Below are 14,735 nucleotides of genomic sequence, written 5' to 3'. Positions count from 1 at the left end.
CGCTCGGTTACGGGAATGTGCCTCTTTTATCCATCATGTTCTCCTGCTTTTCCCACTGCGGGGCATTTTTCCGTAAACCCTCCCACGGCTTTACAATCCAACCCAGATTGCATACGGCCCACGTGGTGATAATTGCATCAACCAGATCGCAAATCACCTGCTATCTTGCCTTTGTGACATTCGCTGAAGTATGCAGACATGTACACACACTCCACTCCTCCCTGCTCATATGTCATCTATCAAACCGGAGTCAGCCGTGGCCCCGGGGCACCTAAACTAACCTGCTCTCACACAAACGTCGGCAGGACAAGCATAAGGTTTTTATTCAGATCTACTGTATCCTCTGAATTCTCATGGTTGCTGTCAGAGGATATCGAATTTACCCCTGATGGAAACATTCTCTTTTATCATTCACATGTTTTTTGTTTTCTGTGTATGCGCATGTGTTTCCTAGGATTTCTGCCTTTATTCAGATGATGAGTGAGGTATTTTTACCCTGATATTGTCCAACACAGGCTACTCACATGTGGTTACAAAGAAAGAAAATCACTTTTCAAGGACCAATAATAATCCTTTCACAACCTTTAAGTACATGAAAAGAAGTGTTCAACATAGAATTGCATAAAAAGTAAATATCAAATTTACAGTCACCAATTATCAATTAATTTAATCTTTTTTTATATAAATTAATAAATGCATAAAGTAATTTTAATGATTGCAGTAATAATGATCCAAAATTATGCAAAAATGTATTGTTTCTAATCAAATAATGACACAAAAACTTGTCCCAGCACCAATTCTAGAAGCAAAACTGAGGAAAACCCAGATTTTTGCATCAGAATACAGGGAAGAAAAAACAGTGGTCTATTATGATCTCAAAACACTAAATTTCTCTAAAAAATTCCATAATGTTTGCCACCAATATCCTGTAAAAGAGTTTATAAAAATCCCTGACTTGTACAGGACTTTCATGACCCTGGGGGTCTGCCAAAAATCTGCATGCTTATTGACAAAGCCAACACTGAACAAAAATAAATAAATAAATAAACAAACAAACAAACACAGCCAGAATGTCATTTGTACAAGTTGGACCAGGGATCATTGTCAGTTACTCAGCTGCTGGTTAGTTGGTCTATAAAATGTCAGAAAATAGTGAAACATGTTAAATGGTGATCACCAAAGAATAATATAATGTCTTTAAATGTCCTGTTTGGTTCACATCCCACAAATTTAGTGTATGGAAGTATAAATAAACCACAAATCACTCAAATTTAAGTCTTGAAATGAGAGAATTTTGGCTTTCTTTCTCTCAAAAAATCACTCTACTTATCATTTATAAAAAATAGTTGATGCATAATTTAATAGTTGACTGACCAAATTAGCCATTGTAGTTCTTCCATACATTAATGTATTTAGAGTACTTGTGTTGTAGTCAAGACCACCTCAACTGAGACCAAGTCATGACCAAAATAGAGTGTATCAAAACTGAAATAAGACTGAAGAGCTGAGACCACGTCAAGACCAAGACCAGAGTAGACCAGGTACACAGCAAGGGCACATGGAAAACACATTTTTATTATTTTGACTATGCTAATGATGACCTAACCAGTTTTTAGCATAACACTGAAATATGTTTCCAGTATTTAAGCCAAATTAGGAGTTGGAAAAATTTTTTATACCTCAATGAGGAAAAAGATTTTTTTTTCATAGGATGATGTTAACAAATAAATCATATCATGCATAAGTGCATTCGTGATATTCCTGAAGGTGTAGTTTTGACAACTCTTGAAATAAAATTCAGTCGTTTTTGTTGAAGATAGAGACATAACCAGGACCTTGAAAAAGATTGAAACTGAATTTCCATAAACTTCATCTTCAACGTACTATAACTCATTTTGTAACATTTGGTTTTCACGGAGATTTCTCTGGTTTCTGCGTGATTGTGCAAAAGGCAGTTTGTTCACCTTTTGGTTGAGCTGCGATAGTGTTTTATGATCTGCGTGTACAGTGTGAGTGTTTGATGGTATGTGTGAAGAGTTCCCAGAATGTGTGTTTTTAGTTTGGTATGTGAATGTGTGAGTACATGTGAGTTTTTACGGGGGTCCGGTGCGGGCCGGGCGTTTTGAAGGGGGCCAGACAGCTGCCTTTTACTGCCCCAGGGGGTAATAAACAGAGAGGGAGGGGTAGTTATTTACCTCTTTTATTAGGGCAGGAGGCAGAGGAGGGGACTTTATTGGGGTCACACTGTAACTACACACAGCTGCAGGGCAAGAAGAGAGAGAAATAAAGAAGAGATAGTTTGGAAAAAGCACTTTTAGCATCACTAAATTCCTCACTGCAAATTCTCTCCCCATCTAGTTTTTACTTGTATAACTGTGCGTGTGTGTGTGTGTGTGTGTGTGTGTGTGTGTGTGTGTGTGAACCAGAGGTCATCCATCTTTCTCCCCTGCTCCTTTTCCACTTCCACGTCCCTTAACAGCCCACTCCTTGTTAAGTACATCTGCTGTCAATCAGCTTTACCCTGTAATCCAACTGGCATTTCCTGTCGTTGCAGGGTCGCACATTGACCCTCAGTCTGACCATTTGATGATGGTCAAGAAGGCCATTGACCATCAAGAAAAAAACATCCCACGTCAATCTTTCATTTGTCTCATCCCCCTCCTTGGTTACCATAACAACAGATGTTCAACTAATGAGGTGGTGTCAGTCAGACTTTCCAGAAAATACCAACCAAATCTACCTAAACTGGTGTACAAAATGGAAATGTGAAGGGTAAAATGTTATTATAACTTTTCCACAGCTGGGTTTTTGCACATTTACATGACAGGGAAAAATTCAGGAACCGTATGAAATTTGATAAAAGCACACAGACACAGAAGTAGTTCAAAATGGAAAGTCTTAACAGCTTCAAAACACAGTGAAAGAGGAAGAATGAGGGCATGTGGCAGAGAGATGATTGACGGAGAGAGAAGGAAGGGAGGGATAGGAAGACAGAAAAACTGAGAGGGAAAGAGAGAGCGACATGAAGGGAGGGGACAGACAAGTTATTCTAGTTGCAGACAGCTGACAGAAAGCCTAAAATAAGATGGAGCCATCTAATGTGTACATATTCTACAGTTGCACTCACAAACCATAAAACATATGCACTGTTAAATGCCTTTATGTTCCTAATGGTTTTAGGTACAGCAGAGCCAAGAAGTCCACATCAAATTGAGTTAATATCGTGCTTTATTGTTTTCCCATAGAAAGTATTGTTTCCTATGATCACATTTTATATAAAAGGAAAAAAAGTGAAAGCAAAAACCATAGCAGTACTGTTACAGACTCTAGTGTAGTAATAAATATAAAACGTCGTCATGAGATAGAAAAAATTAAAGTTGTGGAGCAGGACTAAAGAAACATGGACGCATCAAAACTGACCTGAAACTGGAAGAGCTCATAGATTGGTTTACACATCTACAAATATAGTCCCACACAGGGACACACAAATGCACACACACATCAAAACTAACAGCACACACATACATTCAATGCCAAATTCATACAATGAAACATACATTTTCTTTTAAAAGCCCAGCTGGTCATGTTTGATGGAGTTGGAAGGGAAGACTGGTAAATGAGAGCTAAGACCACGATGTAGATATGTGACATACTAGGTACAATTACTTGTTACATGTTGAAACTAACAGAAATACTGGAATAAAACTAGACTTGACAAGGGGTAAGTGGTGTAAGCCGTGATGGAGGACAGAGGGGATGGAAGGACGAAAAGTGAGAAGTGCTCTTATTCATTGTCGCTCGTAGACTCTGGTGCATATCACATCATCCGCCCTCATGGTCTGCAAAGAGAGGAGAAAGAAGCCGTTAAACGCTGACTCTGTCTCACTGCTCAGACTAAACTCTTTTAATTTACCCAGCATTTAAGAGCAGCTTGGAGTCACGGAGAGTTAATGAAGCAAACTTGGAAAATGTGCAAAACTCCTGGTTTTTAATGAGCAGTTTGGGGTTTGGTGCTTTAAAACACACCAGGAGTCTGATTTGAACTCAGTGTCAACCCTAAAGCAACCATTAGGCCAGAAATACTGTCTTGATCTATTTACAGTTTGGCAGTTTGGACTGCAGAGCGTGTGTGTTCTATCTGGTTAGACTGGTTTACTGGAAAACCTGGGTCAAATAATTATCTGATATGCATCTTCTTACGTTTGTTCAAGCCAACCTGATGTGCCAGCTGGCTCTGGGTTTTTCATTAAATCTGACTCTGTTCGCAGGAAACTCACAGATAAATATATAGGTAACTGTCAGTAGCAAATCAGAACGCTGAACACTACATTTAATAAGCCCATCTTCACAGGCTGATTCCTGTGCACTGTTCACCACCATAATCACTTCTTATCTGCAGCCCTGTTTTGATTTTATATAAGCTACTGTTGGCATACTCATTCCTGTTATCTCCAGATGATGTCTGTACATGCATCTGTAATCTCAGATGAGGATCTTTCAACCTCTGCCAAGAAAATGATCAGACTAGCAATTTGGGACTCCCGCAAAATTATATGATTACATAATTTAATGAAGATACTTTAGGTTATTGTCTGCAGATTACAGTCTATGCTCATGGAACAAATGGGGAACCAATTAAATACCAATCAAATCAAAATTAAATCAAATTTATTTATATAGCGTCACATCATAACAAAAGTTATCTCATGACACTTTACATTTAAGGCTGGTCTAAACTAGACACTTATCTATAGCTGTACAAATCTGTAGCATTATACTAACAAAAAACAACCAAAGGCTAACAAGAGGAAAAATGTTGGTTTGTGCTGTATTTACTTTTATTTGCTTTTCTTGAGTGTTAATGTTCAATGTGTGATATTTAATGACATCTAGTGGTAAAGATGCACATTGCAACAAACTAAATGCTCCTTGCCCTTCACTATGGTGGCTGCAAAATAGCACAAAATCCTCAATTAGAGCCAGTGTTAGTTTTGTGTATTCTGGATTTTTTTAGTCAAGGGGATATTAATTCCGATCCACACCCAAAAATAGTAGGTGGCATTAATGAAACTAAACACAGGATGTTACCTGAAATAAAACAGATAAAAAGAATAAGTTTGTTCTGAACTGCTGTAGAAATTAAATCTGAGTAACTTCATATTATTATGTGATTTTACACGAATGAAAACATAATAGAAAGATGAATATTATGTTGTTACTTATAGTATACATCTGCAAATGTGTATTACAGTATATTACATAGATACACCTTATGTGCAGCATCATCATACCAATAATAGTCTGTTATCTTAAGTGTAATCTAAAGCCTTATTCTTTTAGTCCCTAATCTTGAAGCTTCAGGGATGATGTGTGATTTACCAGGATCAGTTTTCCATCATTGGTTATCTCACGGGTCCAGGATGTCTTAGGCCCCTCCCCTTTCTGCAGAGTTTGCTCACAGCAGATTTTACTGTCCGTCTCCCAACGTGGAAAACTCTGGAGGAAAACACAGAAAGGGAGAAAGATGATTAGATGTTGGTGCATACTCTGGATGGAGGGATGGATGGATGAATCAAAACATCAGGAGCAGGAGGAAAACATGCTGGGAGTGGTTAACAGAGAGGAAGAAACAAGAAACAATCATGCAGGGCAATCACTGAGAGGTGATAACTTGCGATGCACTCATGATTAGTGGAGCAAAGCACTGGCTTGGTTGCATGTGTTTGCTTTGGAGACGGCCAAACAGAGGTCATCTATGGGAAAACAAGGAGAGCAACAGGGAGAATTAGGGAGGGACGCGGGGCAGAAAGGGCAAGAAGGGGGAACCAAGGGAAGACGGGAAGTTGAAAGGGGTTGTAAAGACTGTGAAGGAGCATAATGTAGCATGATAGGCCTTCAGAGACCGAGGGAGGGGTAAAGATACACTATCAGTCCAAATATGATGAAATGCCAAATTAAACAGATTGATGCAGTCCTTACAGATCCCTCTACATACGCCCATTAGTCTTACATGCACAGAAAGTACAGTTAAGATAGAATTTAGGAGTGTTTCCCTGTTATGTACCGTGCAGGGACGCCCGTCTACTGTGGACTCATTGAACTCCTGCCCCACAGTGAAGGTGATGTGGGTGGTCCTGACTGAGGTGGAGGTTTTAATGGACAGTGTCTCTCCATCCTGTGTGATTTCCACCAGTGGCTTGGAGGCAGCCGTCACTGCAATCTTACGCAGCATTATGTTTACACCTGAGGAACACACAAAGATGTAAGATAAAATAGAAGAGCGTCTTTCACAATGAATCAAACTGTTTACAGAGGACAGCACACAAACACCCATGTAAACTCATAACTATTTATATGAATATTACCTAGCAAGCAGTATATACTGTACATGGGGTAAACTTGTTTTATAGGATAAGGCCAGGTAAACTAAATGCACTTTTATGAAATGATGCAAAACATCAGGATTTAAGTGATGTGTAAATCAATGTCATTAAATTTAAGTGCCACTGTTTTAAATTTATAATTAAATTTAAATTGGAGTAAGTCTCCAGGGAAATAAAGTAAAAATAAATGTAGTAATCCCTAAACACATACAGTGTGTGTTCATGTTTTAACAGTGTGATGTTGTCATTTGTACACTGCATACTTTTGCACACTCAGGGTAAAATGAGCAGTCTAGCAATGAGGTAGGAAACAATGAGGTCATATCACAAAGCATGCCCAACACATCCACATTCCCCACAGACATCATCATCATTTGCACACATTCACACTTGTGCTCAGGCCACAGAACACATTTACTAATATGTTTCACAGTCTAATCCTTATTCTCTGTCTGAATGAATCATCTGGTAAGCAGATTCTGCAGTTGGCATCTTTACATTCTTGCATACAACAAGAAAAAATATATGAATTATAAAGATCCATACTATGTGCTGGTACTATTGGGACAGCATGGACAAGAGTTCTGTATGAATACACAGTTTACTTTATATTAATTATCAGGCGAAGGCTGGCAGCTTTTTTTTCCCCATAAAAAACAGCTTTAAGTTTTCTCTCTTACTTTGACTGACAAATGTTTTGAGAGAAAATAGCAGAGGAAAGGTTTTTCAGAAACGACATGTGAAAAAAGAGAAGAAAATGGAAAATGATGATACGGCATGGGAAAAGACAGAGAATGAGGAGCAGACTGGTGTCTGAGGTGGGAGGAGGGGGCTCGGACAGACAAGGGGCAGTGGTCTGTGTGTGGTGTGTGAAGATCTCTGTCTAAGTGTGAAGGGAAGTGTGTGTACGACGTTGTGTATCTGCCGTCGAGTTGGATTTCGCACTTCTCACCTCTCACACATTCCCACCTGTCACCAAGTGTAAATATATACACACTCAGAAATGCACAGTCATACAGTGTACATCAGTCCAAGTCCAGACAGTGCACTGTATGTGCTGCACACGCAGCACACTCTGCAATGCATTGTCATCACCTCTGCACCATAAACTGTGTAATGTGTGCAGATGAAAGATGTATGAATAACACAGCAGGAAATATTTTCAATCATTATCAACAAGTGATTTCTTCCTTCCTTTTTCTTTGCCTGTTTGATAACTTTTAATTGCCTAATTAAATTAAAACAATATGAACCTCCTTGTTTACTTTTAAGCAACTACATATTACATCTTTACTCAACTTAAGTGCAGATTTTGCAGTACTTTTACTTTTGCAGTAATTTGCTTAGTATTGTAATTTTACGGGGATATTAGGCCTAGTGATTTTTTTCTGTATGACAAATATAAATATATATATTCTGACACTGCTAACACAATGTATCTGTGCATGATTTATATAGATAGATAGATAGAAACTTCAAAATTCTATACTCTCACTTTTAGAATTTAGCACCACAAACTATAATGATTTTGTTTCGTGATCTCCATATTAAAGTGATAAATGGGTTTAAGTTCAACGCTGCAGACATTACTTCTGCTCTGTTTAAAAGGAGAAATGCCGCCCCTCTGAAACTTTAGGATTTCGGGCAACAAGCCAACGTGTTGACACTTCCAGACCAGAGTCAAGTACTGGCCTATGGACCATTTGGGAGTAACAGAGGGGGGTGAAGCTTCTCAACTAACTGCCAGTTGGTGGAATTTAGAAATTATCTGAACAGATTTTCACAAACTGTGACCAGAATGCTTACATTCACACTGACCAGCCCACATGAGGACACAGAGATAGATGGTCAGGGTCAGAGGGCAGAGGAAGCATTTGGGACAGAGACCAGGCAGGAGGAGAGGAAAGGAGGAGAGGATGTAGGGAAGGAGGTGGTGGGTGCTGACAGGCTTCTTCCAGCTGTGCTTTGCTCTGAAACAGCCATGAAAATACATGTGCGTGCAAATATATGCGCGCACACGACCCCATCCTCTCGTTGCGCACGTTGCCATCCGACTTTATCGTTTTCTTTTCCCTTTCTTATAACCCCCAATCCTACTGCCAGGCTCACACACACAGTGATAAACAGAAACGGAGGTAAATTGGCTGGGTTACAGAGATAATGCGTGCGTAATGTATGCGTCAAACTAGGGAATTTAAATCAGCGATCCCTCAGCGATTTGTCTATATTCAGAACAGTAGTGGCATTTCACGGGTATCTTAATAATCTCTATATGCAATGTGCGTGTGTGTGGGAGAGAAAGGCGGCGTTGTTTAAAGCAGTCATCTCCTTATGTGCACTCTGATATGAATTCCAGGTGTGCACTGGCAAGGCATCTAATGAAAATTGTCTACTAACGACAGATGGCTCTGAATCGCATGCGTGTACACACTGGACAAATCCTTAAGTCCAGTCTACAAACCCACCAGTGGATAAGCCGCAGACGCAGACAACACAGTGTGGATCTGAGCAGCAGGTGTTTGCCCTTATTTCTGACTGTCACTTCAGATAATGATGCGATTGTACTGGACTGTATCGTGTCTTAACGGCTGTCTTCAACACACATTCACAGTGTGAGGCTGTAACGCACACAGATGTGCCGCCGTTTGTCTCTATTGTATTAGCAGAGGAGGTGGAGGGGTGAGGCTGGCGAGGGGCCAAGCACTGAGTTTTGGGTTCTGCAGAATGACAAAGACCCCCTACTCATGCGATACAGAGGGTGATCCCCGCTGGTGCACGGACACAGAGGAAGATTTGACCTATAATGTGCTGAGAGAACAGTTGACACATCTGATCTGTGTCAAAAATAAAAGCTTCACAAGGAACCGCTGTTGTGGGTTAAAACAGTCAAACTGCCACAAGTGTTTTGTTTAATTATTATTTCCGTCACTCACCCAACACTTTCAGGAGTTCCTCAAAGTTTTCAGAACTCTTCATCACCCAAGTACCGGCGAAGTCAGGGATTTTGCGTTCCATCTTGAGTTGCAGAGTTGTTTATAGTCTCAGGTTCAAGTGTATTCCTGTCCTGTTGGTTGTGCGTCAAAATTGTCCAAATGTCCAAGCTGTGCTTTCGTCTGGGTGTGTGCGCGTACCAGGAGGCCCACTAACTTCTGCTCTCTTGTCGGGATGAGTGACTGACCGACTGTCTGTGCCCTTTATCTCACGTACCGGTGCGCCTTATGTGCGGCTGCGCTCCAAATGAATGGCACAGACAGCAAAGATACTTTTGCAGAGATACGCACGCCCCTTTCTATATGAGCACGCCCCGTGGGCCGCCAATTTACTGGCAAAAGCCCCATAGAGCTTCGACCTGACCACGCCCCACAGACGGCATGTGCGCTCAACTGCCCGACGGGCTTTTGGAGGCGCCTCTCATCCACGCGCGTACCTTGTGTCAGTCAAAGTGACCGAGACCGAGCCCTGATGGTCCTGCACGTTCTGGTCAAGTGGATGGACGCCTGAGTTGTAAAATGTTCAGAGTTAGGATGTGCTTTGTCGCTTGTAACACAGTGAGTAATGTCATGGTTGAATTCTTGACGCAGATGCAGTGAATTAGTGCAAAACAGGGAGGACGTCAGCCAGGCCGGTGTGCTGACAGAAGTTGTCGTCTTGGCAGGGCGGTACAAGGAAGAACCAGTCAACTGGCAGACTGGCAGACTAAGCGGATGGCAGAGCGTGTGTGTGTGTGTGTGTGTGTGTGTGTGTGTGTGTGTGTGTGTGTGTGTGTGTGTGTGTGTGTGTGTGTGTGGAGAGAGAGGGAGACAGAAAGAGGCCAAGTTCACCCCCAGCCTCCTATGCGCCACTGCCTGATGTGTCATAAAAATAAAAGCGGTGGTAATGGGATACAGCTTCTGGCCTCGACCGGTCGGCTATCCATTTAACGGGGCCTGCGTCAGAGGAAAACACCCCGGATCCACGAAGGAGACACAGGGAGAGAAGGAGAGCGAGATTAAACTAAGAGGTGGGATTGGCGCAGGTCGGCGGTGGCTCGTCAAATTTTTGCGCCCCCCACTGCTCGGACGGAAGAAAGGGGAGAGAGAGGGGGGATAGAGGAGGAGACGTGGGGGCATTTAGAAAAGCGCGTCAGACGGGCCAGTGGGGCAGGGTCAGGGGCCCTCGGGGTCGGAGGTAGTCCTATAAAGAACACACACGCACACACACCAGCGGACTCACACACACTATATGTATGCGCACACGCACGAGCTGATGATGGATGGCAACGGGACAAAGCCGACGTTAACTATTGACTCTTGATGGATGATCCCATCCGCTACACTGCACGGCGAATTAGCGCGAGGTAACCCGGGCGACTTGGAGGAAGGAGGGGAGGCTCAGGAGAAGGTGCCCCAGAGTAGGATCACACACTCAGCTATGACACCGGCTCAGTGTCACATTATAACAAAGACATACTGACTAACAAAGGTAACAGAGGTGAATAACAGCCGCAGATTGGTATTTGGTAACTGGATATGCGCTTTTACGCACGGACCTGAGTCCAAATCCAACGTGTCAAGGACCCGACGGCTGTTTGATGTGAACAAAGCTCACTCACATTGTCTCCATCGAAACACACACACACACGCACTCCTACCTCGTTGGCCACACACCATGCCACAATCACAGCATGTACCCACAAGTTCTTCCTGGTCCAAACAAAAGAGGTGAGCCATTACACAACCATATCAGAGCTGTAATTCCATTCAGGTCACCCAGCATCTCTTTCTGTTTCCTGTCATACACCCTGTGCCCTTATTAACTTTATAAGCTCTGAAATTAGAGTGAAAAGGAAGAGGAGGGTGAAGCTGAGATGGGTCCACTTCTGCATGTGTTTGTCTGCCCTGCCTTCTGCTGTGGTGGTCTGTCAAACATGGACTGCTCAGGAAAAAAAGGAATTGATCATGCCCCCAGTCTGAACGTGACTGATGCAAACACAATGGTCACAATAGAGAACTGTCTAGTGTTGGGAAAATTCATCTTCAGCCTCATCACAGGCTATTTGCATATTACTCTGACATTACAACAAACGCATCAAAAGGAGCTGAATCAAACAGGCAGCCGCGCAATATAGCCCAGTGACAGGCTCACCCATCTTGTGTGCGTGCTGTTCAGAGGGGGCTTGATATAAAGCTCTGAAATGTGTGTGATGCTGCATGTCAGCACGTGATGACAAAGCACCGCTTGGCATTCATAGGCACTCAACCGTGATCTGCTCTTCTCAACCTTTCTCCCTCTGCTCATTCCTTCCCTCTTTTTTTCCCCTTTTCTGTCTGCTTCGTCTTTACCTCACGCAACTTTCTCTCTGTCCTCCCCTCCTCTCCTCCACTACCACCTCCACCTCCTCCTTCTCCTCCTCCTCCTCTTGCCAGGCTTTTGTTCTTTTGTGCTGCTCTGACACATTCCTCAAGTACGTTGAAGAGAGGGAGATGGGGAAAACAGAAGGGGAGAGGAGCGAAAGGAGAAGAAAGAAAGGGGGGAGAAGTTAGTGAGAAAGTTATAGAGACTGGAGCGCAGGTCATTTTTTATCTCATTGTTGTAGAGAAAGGGATAAGAAGAGTGAGTCAGCAAAGAGACACAGACCGAGAGGGAGGTGGAGATCAAACAGACAGTGACAGAGATGGAGAGGTGGAGAAACACTGAGAGAGGGAAGGCAACACACTGTATGTAAAGAGAGACTAGTTTGCTCCTCTAGTGCCAACTTTATTTCACTCATCTTCATTTCCTTATAATCTCCTCCAAATATTATCTGACTGTGTACTATCTTTTGTTCTGTCATCTTCATCTTTCTGTCTTCACTCTCATAGTTTTGTAACTGATATCACTAACTGCCAACTCAAACATTCAAAGGCTGTGAGAAAAAAGTGCATTGACAGGTTCTTAACAATGTTTGGCTTTTATCAGCCTGGGTTCACAGAGAGAAGCATACTGCAGTACTAGAAAGAAAAAGAGACATAAAAACCAATAATAGTATAAAAAAAAGAGGAGAATTACTTAAAGTTTCCTACTTAGAAATCCTGATGATGAGTCAATCAACTGAAAATAAGTTAACAATTATTTGTTTATCTGCTAAAATAAAAATGTGCAACCCCTTAACACCTGAATTTATATACAAGTATATTAAACAAAAAAATTATTTGTGTTTTTACTCTCAAGCAGATGCTAAATTAAGTTGAGATTGTTCATTTGACTATAACTCATAAAATATGGGTGTGATGTAAATATGGGCAACAGTCGACGTCAAGGCATCAATGAATTATCTAAAAAGAACTGATTAGTTAAACCTTATTTTAACATACTTTGTATTCCTGTTGCTGTCTTTTTCAAAGTTCAGAATCAAACACAGCTTTATCCATTGCAGGGGAATGATTAGCTTTACAGTATTTGTTTTTTGGCTCTGAGTTTGTTGGACCTCAGCCCTATTCAAATCAGACTTAGCCTTATATCAACACTCTCTGGGCTGAACTGTACCATATCTCCACACTCACTTCCTCCTGTGCAGCTTATTGTTTCCTATTTCCTCTCGTCAGTCAAATGACACAGATTTGACCTGCATCTGTGGAAGATCAAGATTGTCCACAGAGTATTTATTGTTCTGAAGAACACTCATCTGGGTTTGTAGGCTAATGGGAAAATACTTGCAGCATGTACGTATGCTTGTATAGTGGTGTCCCGTTACAAGTTAGAGCCTTATCCCATTCACGGTGCGATTACAAATTTTGAAAAGGACCGACTTGTATGCACAAGTTGGGGATGGTGTATGAGATCAGCCCATGGTGAAGTCACACCAGTAGCGTTCTCCCCTTTATCATCCGTATGACCTCCAGTAAAACCACTCACCCCAGTAACCCTGGTAATCCCAGATGTGAACTTGACCCTGGCCTTCCTTACAGCCAACTCCTGGAAGTCATTATCACTGGCCTTTAGCCTCATAGGAAGCCACTGGGCACCATGTGAACATGCACACAGAGAAGTAGCACAAATTAACTGTATCTTTCTCTCATGATTTACCTTTGTATTAGTGGAGGTCCAGACATCCGCATGGGGTTGTAAGATAAATCTGAGGGGTCTTGAAGTGATTAAGTGGACGGCAAAGAGAAGGAAACAGCACAGCAAGATGTTTTATTCTCTTATTCTATTAATGAAAACCACAGATCGTTACCTCTTCAAATTCCTAAGAATCAGTCAGTTTAAATCTTTTCTGAGAGGCAAAATTAATCACACCAACAGCTAGAGGACAACTATTTCAAGAGGTCACAAGCAAAAAAAAAAAAAAAAAAGTTTGTGAGCCAATTTACTGTGTGCACAACAAGTCCAGCCACAGTGACACATAAATTGGCAGACAAAAGTGTGTGCAACACCGTGGGCTGGCATGCTGACCCACCAGACCATGTGGGTTTGATTAGAGCAGCCTTTCATTTCCATGTACACAGCATTTAGCGGTGCAGAGAAACCAATGGCTACCAGAAAGAAAAAGATAAGAAAAGAGGAACTGAGAACGAGGCTGAATACTGAATGCAACACACTGAGCACGGTACTATAAAATCTTCAATATGTGAGCAAAGGTGTGCTGTTTCAGGACAAGATGAGGCTGGTGTTGTGTGAAGGCTTTAAATATGGGACACTTTTACATCTTCTACATAAATGTGTATGTGCATGTTTGTGCCTGCTGCTAAATGGGAATGTGTGTGTTGAAATCTTCCTCCACCAGACACTGGTTACTCATTCATAATTGTTTCCTGGGAAAATCTTGTTTTACTGAAAGAGGCTTTTAGTGAAGGTTGATTCTCCCACATGTCACATCATTTTACTTAGGAACCCTTGCATTGGGTAACATCAGTGCTGTCATCAGCATATTGTGTATTTGTGTGGGACTGGAGCTGAGTCTCCTTGAGTACATGAGACTAAACATCTAGATGCCTGGGCAGTTGCACCCAGATGCCTGTATAACTCACACTCTATTTCTTTTGTCCTCCACCCCCCCACCCCCTCCATTCACCCCCCAAAATCCCTCTCTTTCCTCCCCCTCATGTCTTTGTGGTTCTAATTATCACGCTCATTTGTTATGAGTTGGTCTGGACAGAGGGAGAGCAAGGGCTGAGCAAAGTTAGATTAAGAAGGAGAGAAGATGAAGTGGGCAATAATTCAAAAGATAAAGCAGTTTATTTTATACAACAATAAAATGTATCTGCCCAATAAGACCTTTAATGATCAATGACTTCGTAAATCATGCTTGATTTCATGCATTCTTTCATCCTTTCAGAAATGCTAGACATGAGTCATTTGACCTAAGTCAGACTTAAGTCACAGTTTTTTAGT

The 14,735-nt window shown here is 41.7% G+C and overlaps 1 protein-coding gene across 1 annotated transcript; it reads right to left on the bottom strand.

Annotated features, from left to right (window-relative positions):
• Positions 1-3,210: 3,210 nt before the first annotated feature.
• On the bottom strand, positions 3,211-9,646 carry crabp2a (cellular retinoic acid binding protein 2, a). The gene is made up of 4 exons (XM_030159294.1): positions 9,317-9,646; positions 6,065-6,243; positions 5,380-5,496; positions 3,211-3,839 (listed from the first exon to the last, which is right to left on the bottom strand). Exons 1-4 carry the CDS (start codon positions 9,396-9,398, stop codon positions 3,789-3,791), a joined length of 429 nt encoding a protein of 142 aa, XP_030015154.1. The 5' UTR covers positions 9,399-9,646; the 3' UTR covers positions 3,211-3,788.
• Between the last annotated feature and the right edge of the window lie 5,089 nt (positions 9,647-14,735).

Source organism: Sphaeramia orbicularis, chromosome 16, assembly GCF_902148855.1.
Source record: "Sphaeramia orbicularis chromosome 16, fSphaOr1.1, whole genome shotgun sequence".
Taxonomy (NCBI): Eukaryota; Metazoa; Chordata; class Actinopteri; order Kurtiformes; family Apogonidae; genus Sphaeramia; species Sphaeramia orbicularis.
The sequence above is the reverse complement of the archived record's forward strand: the minus strand, read 5'-3'. Positions and strand labels throughout refer to the sequence as shown.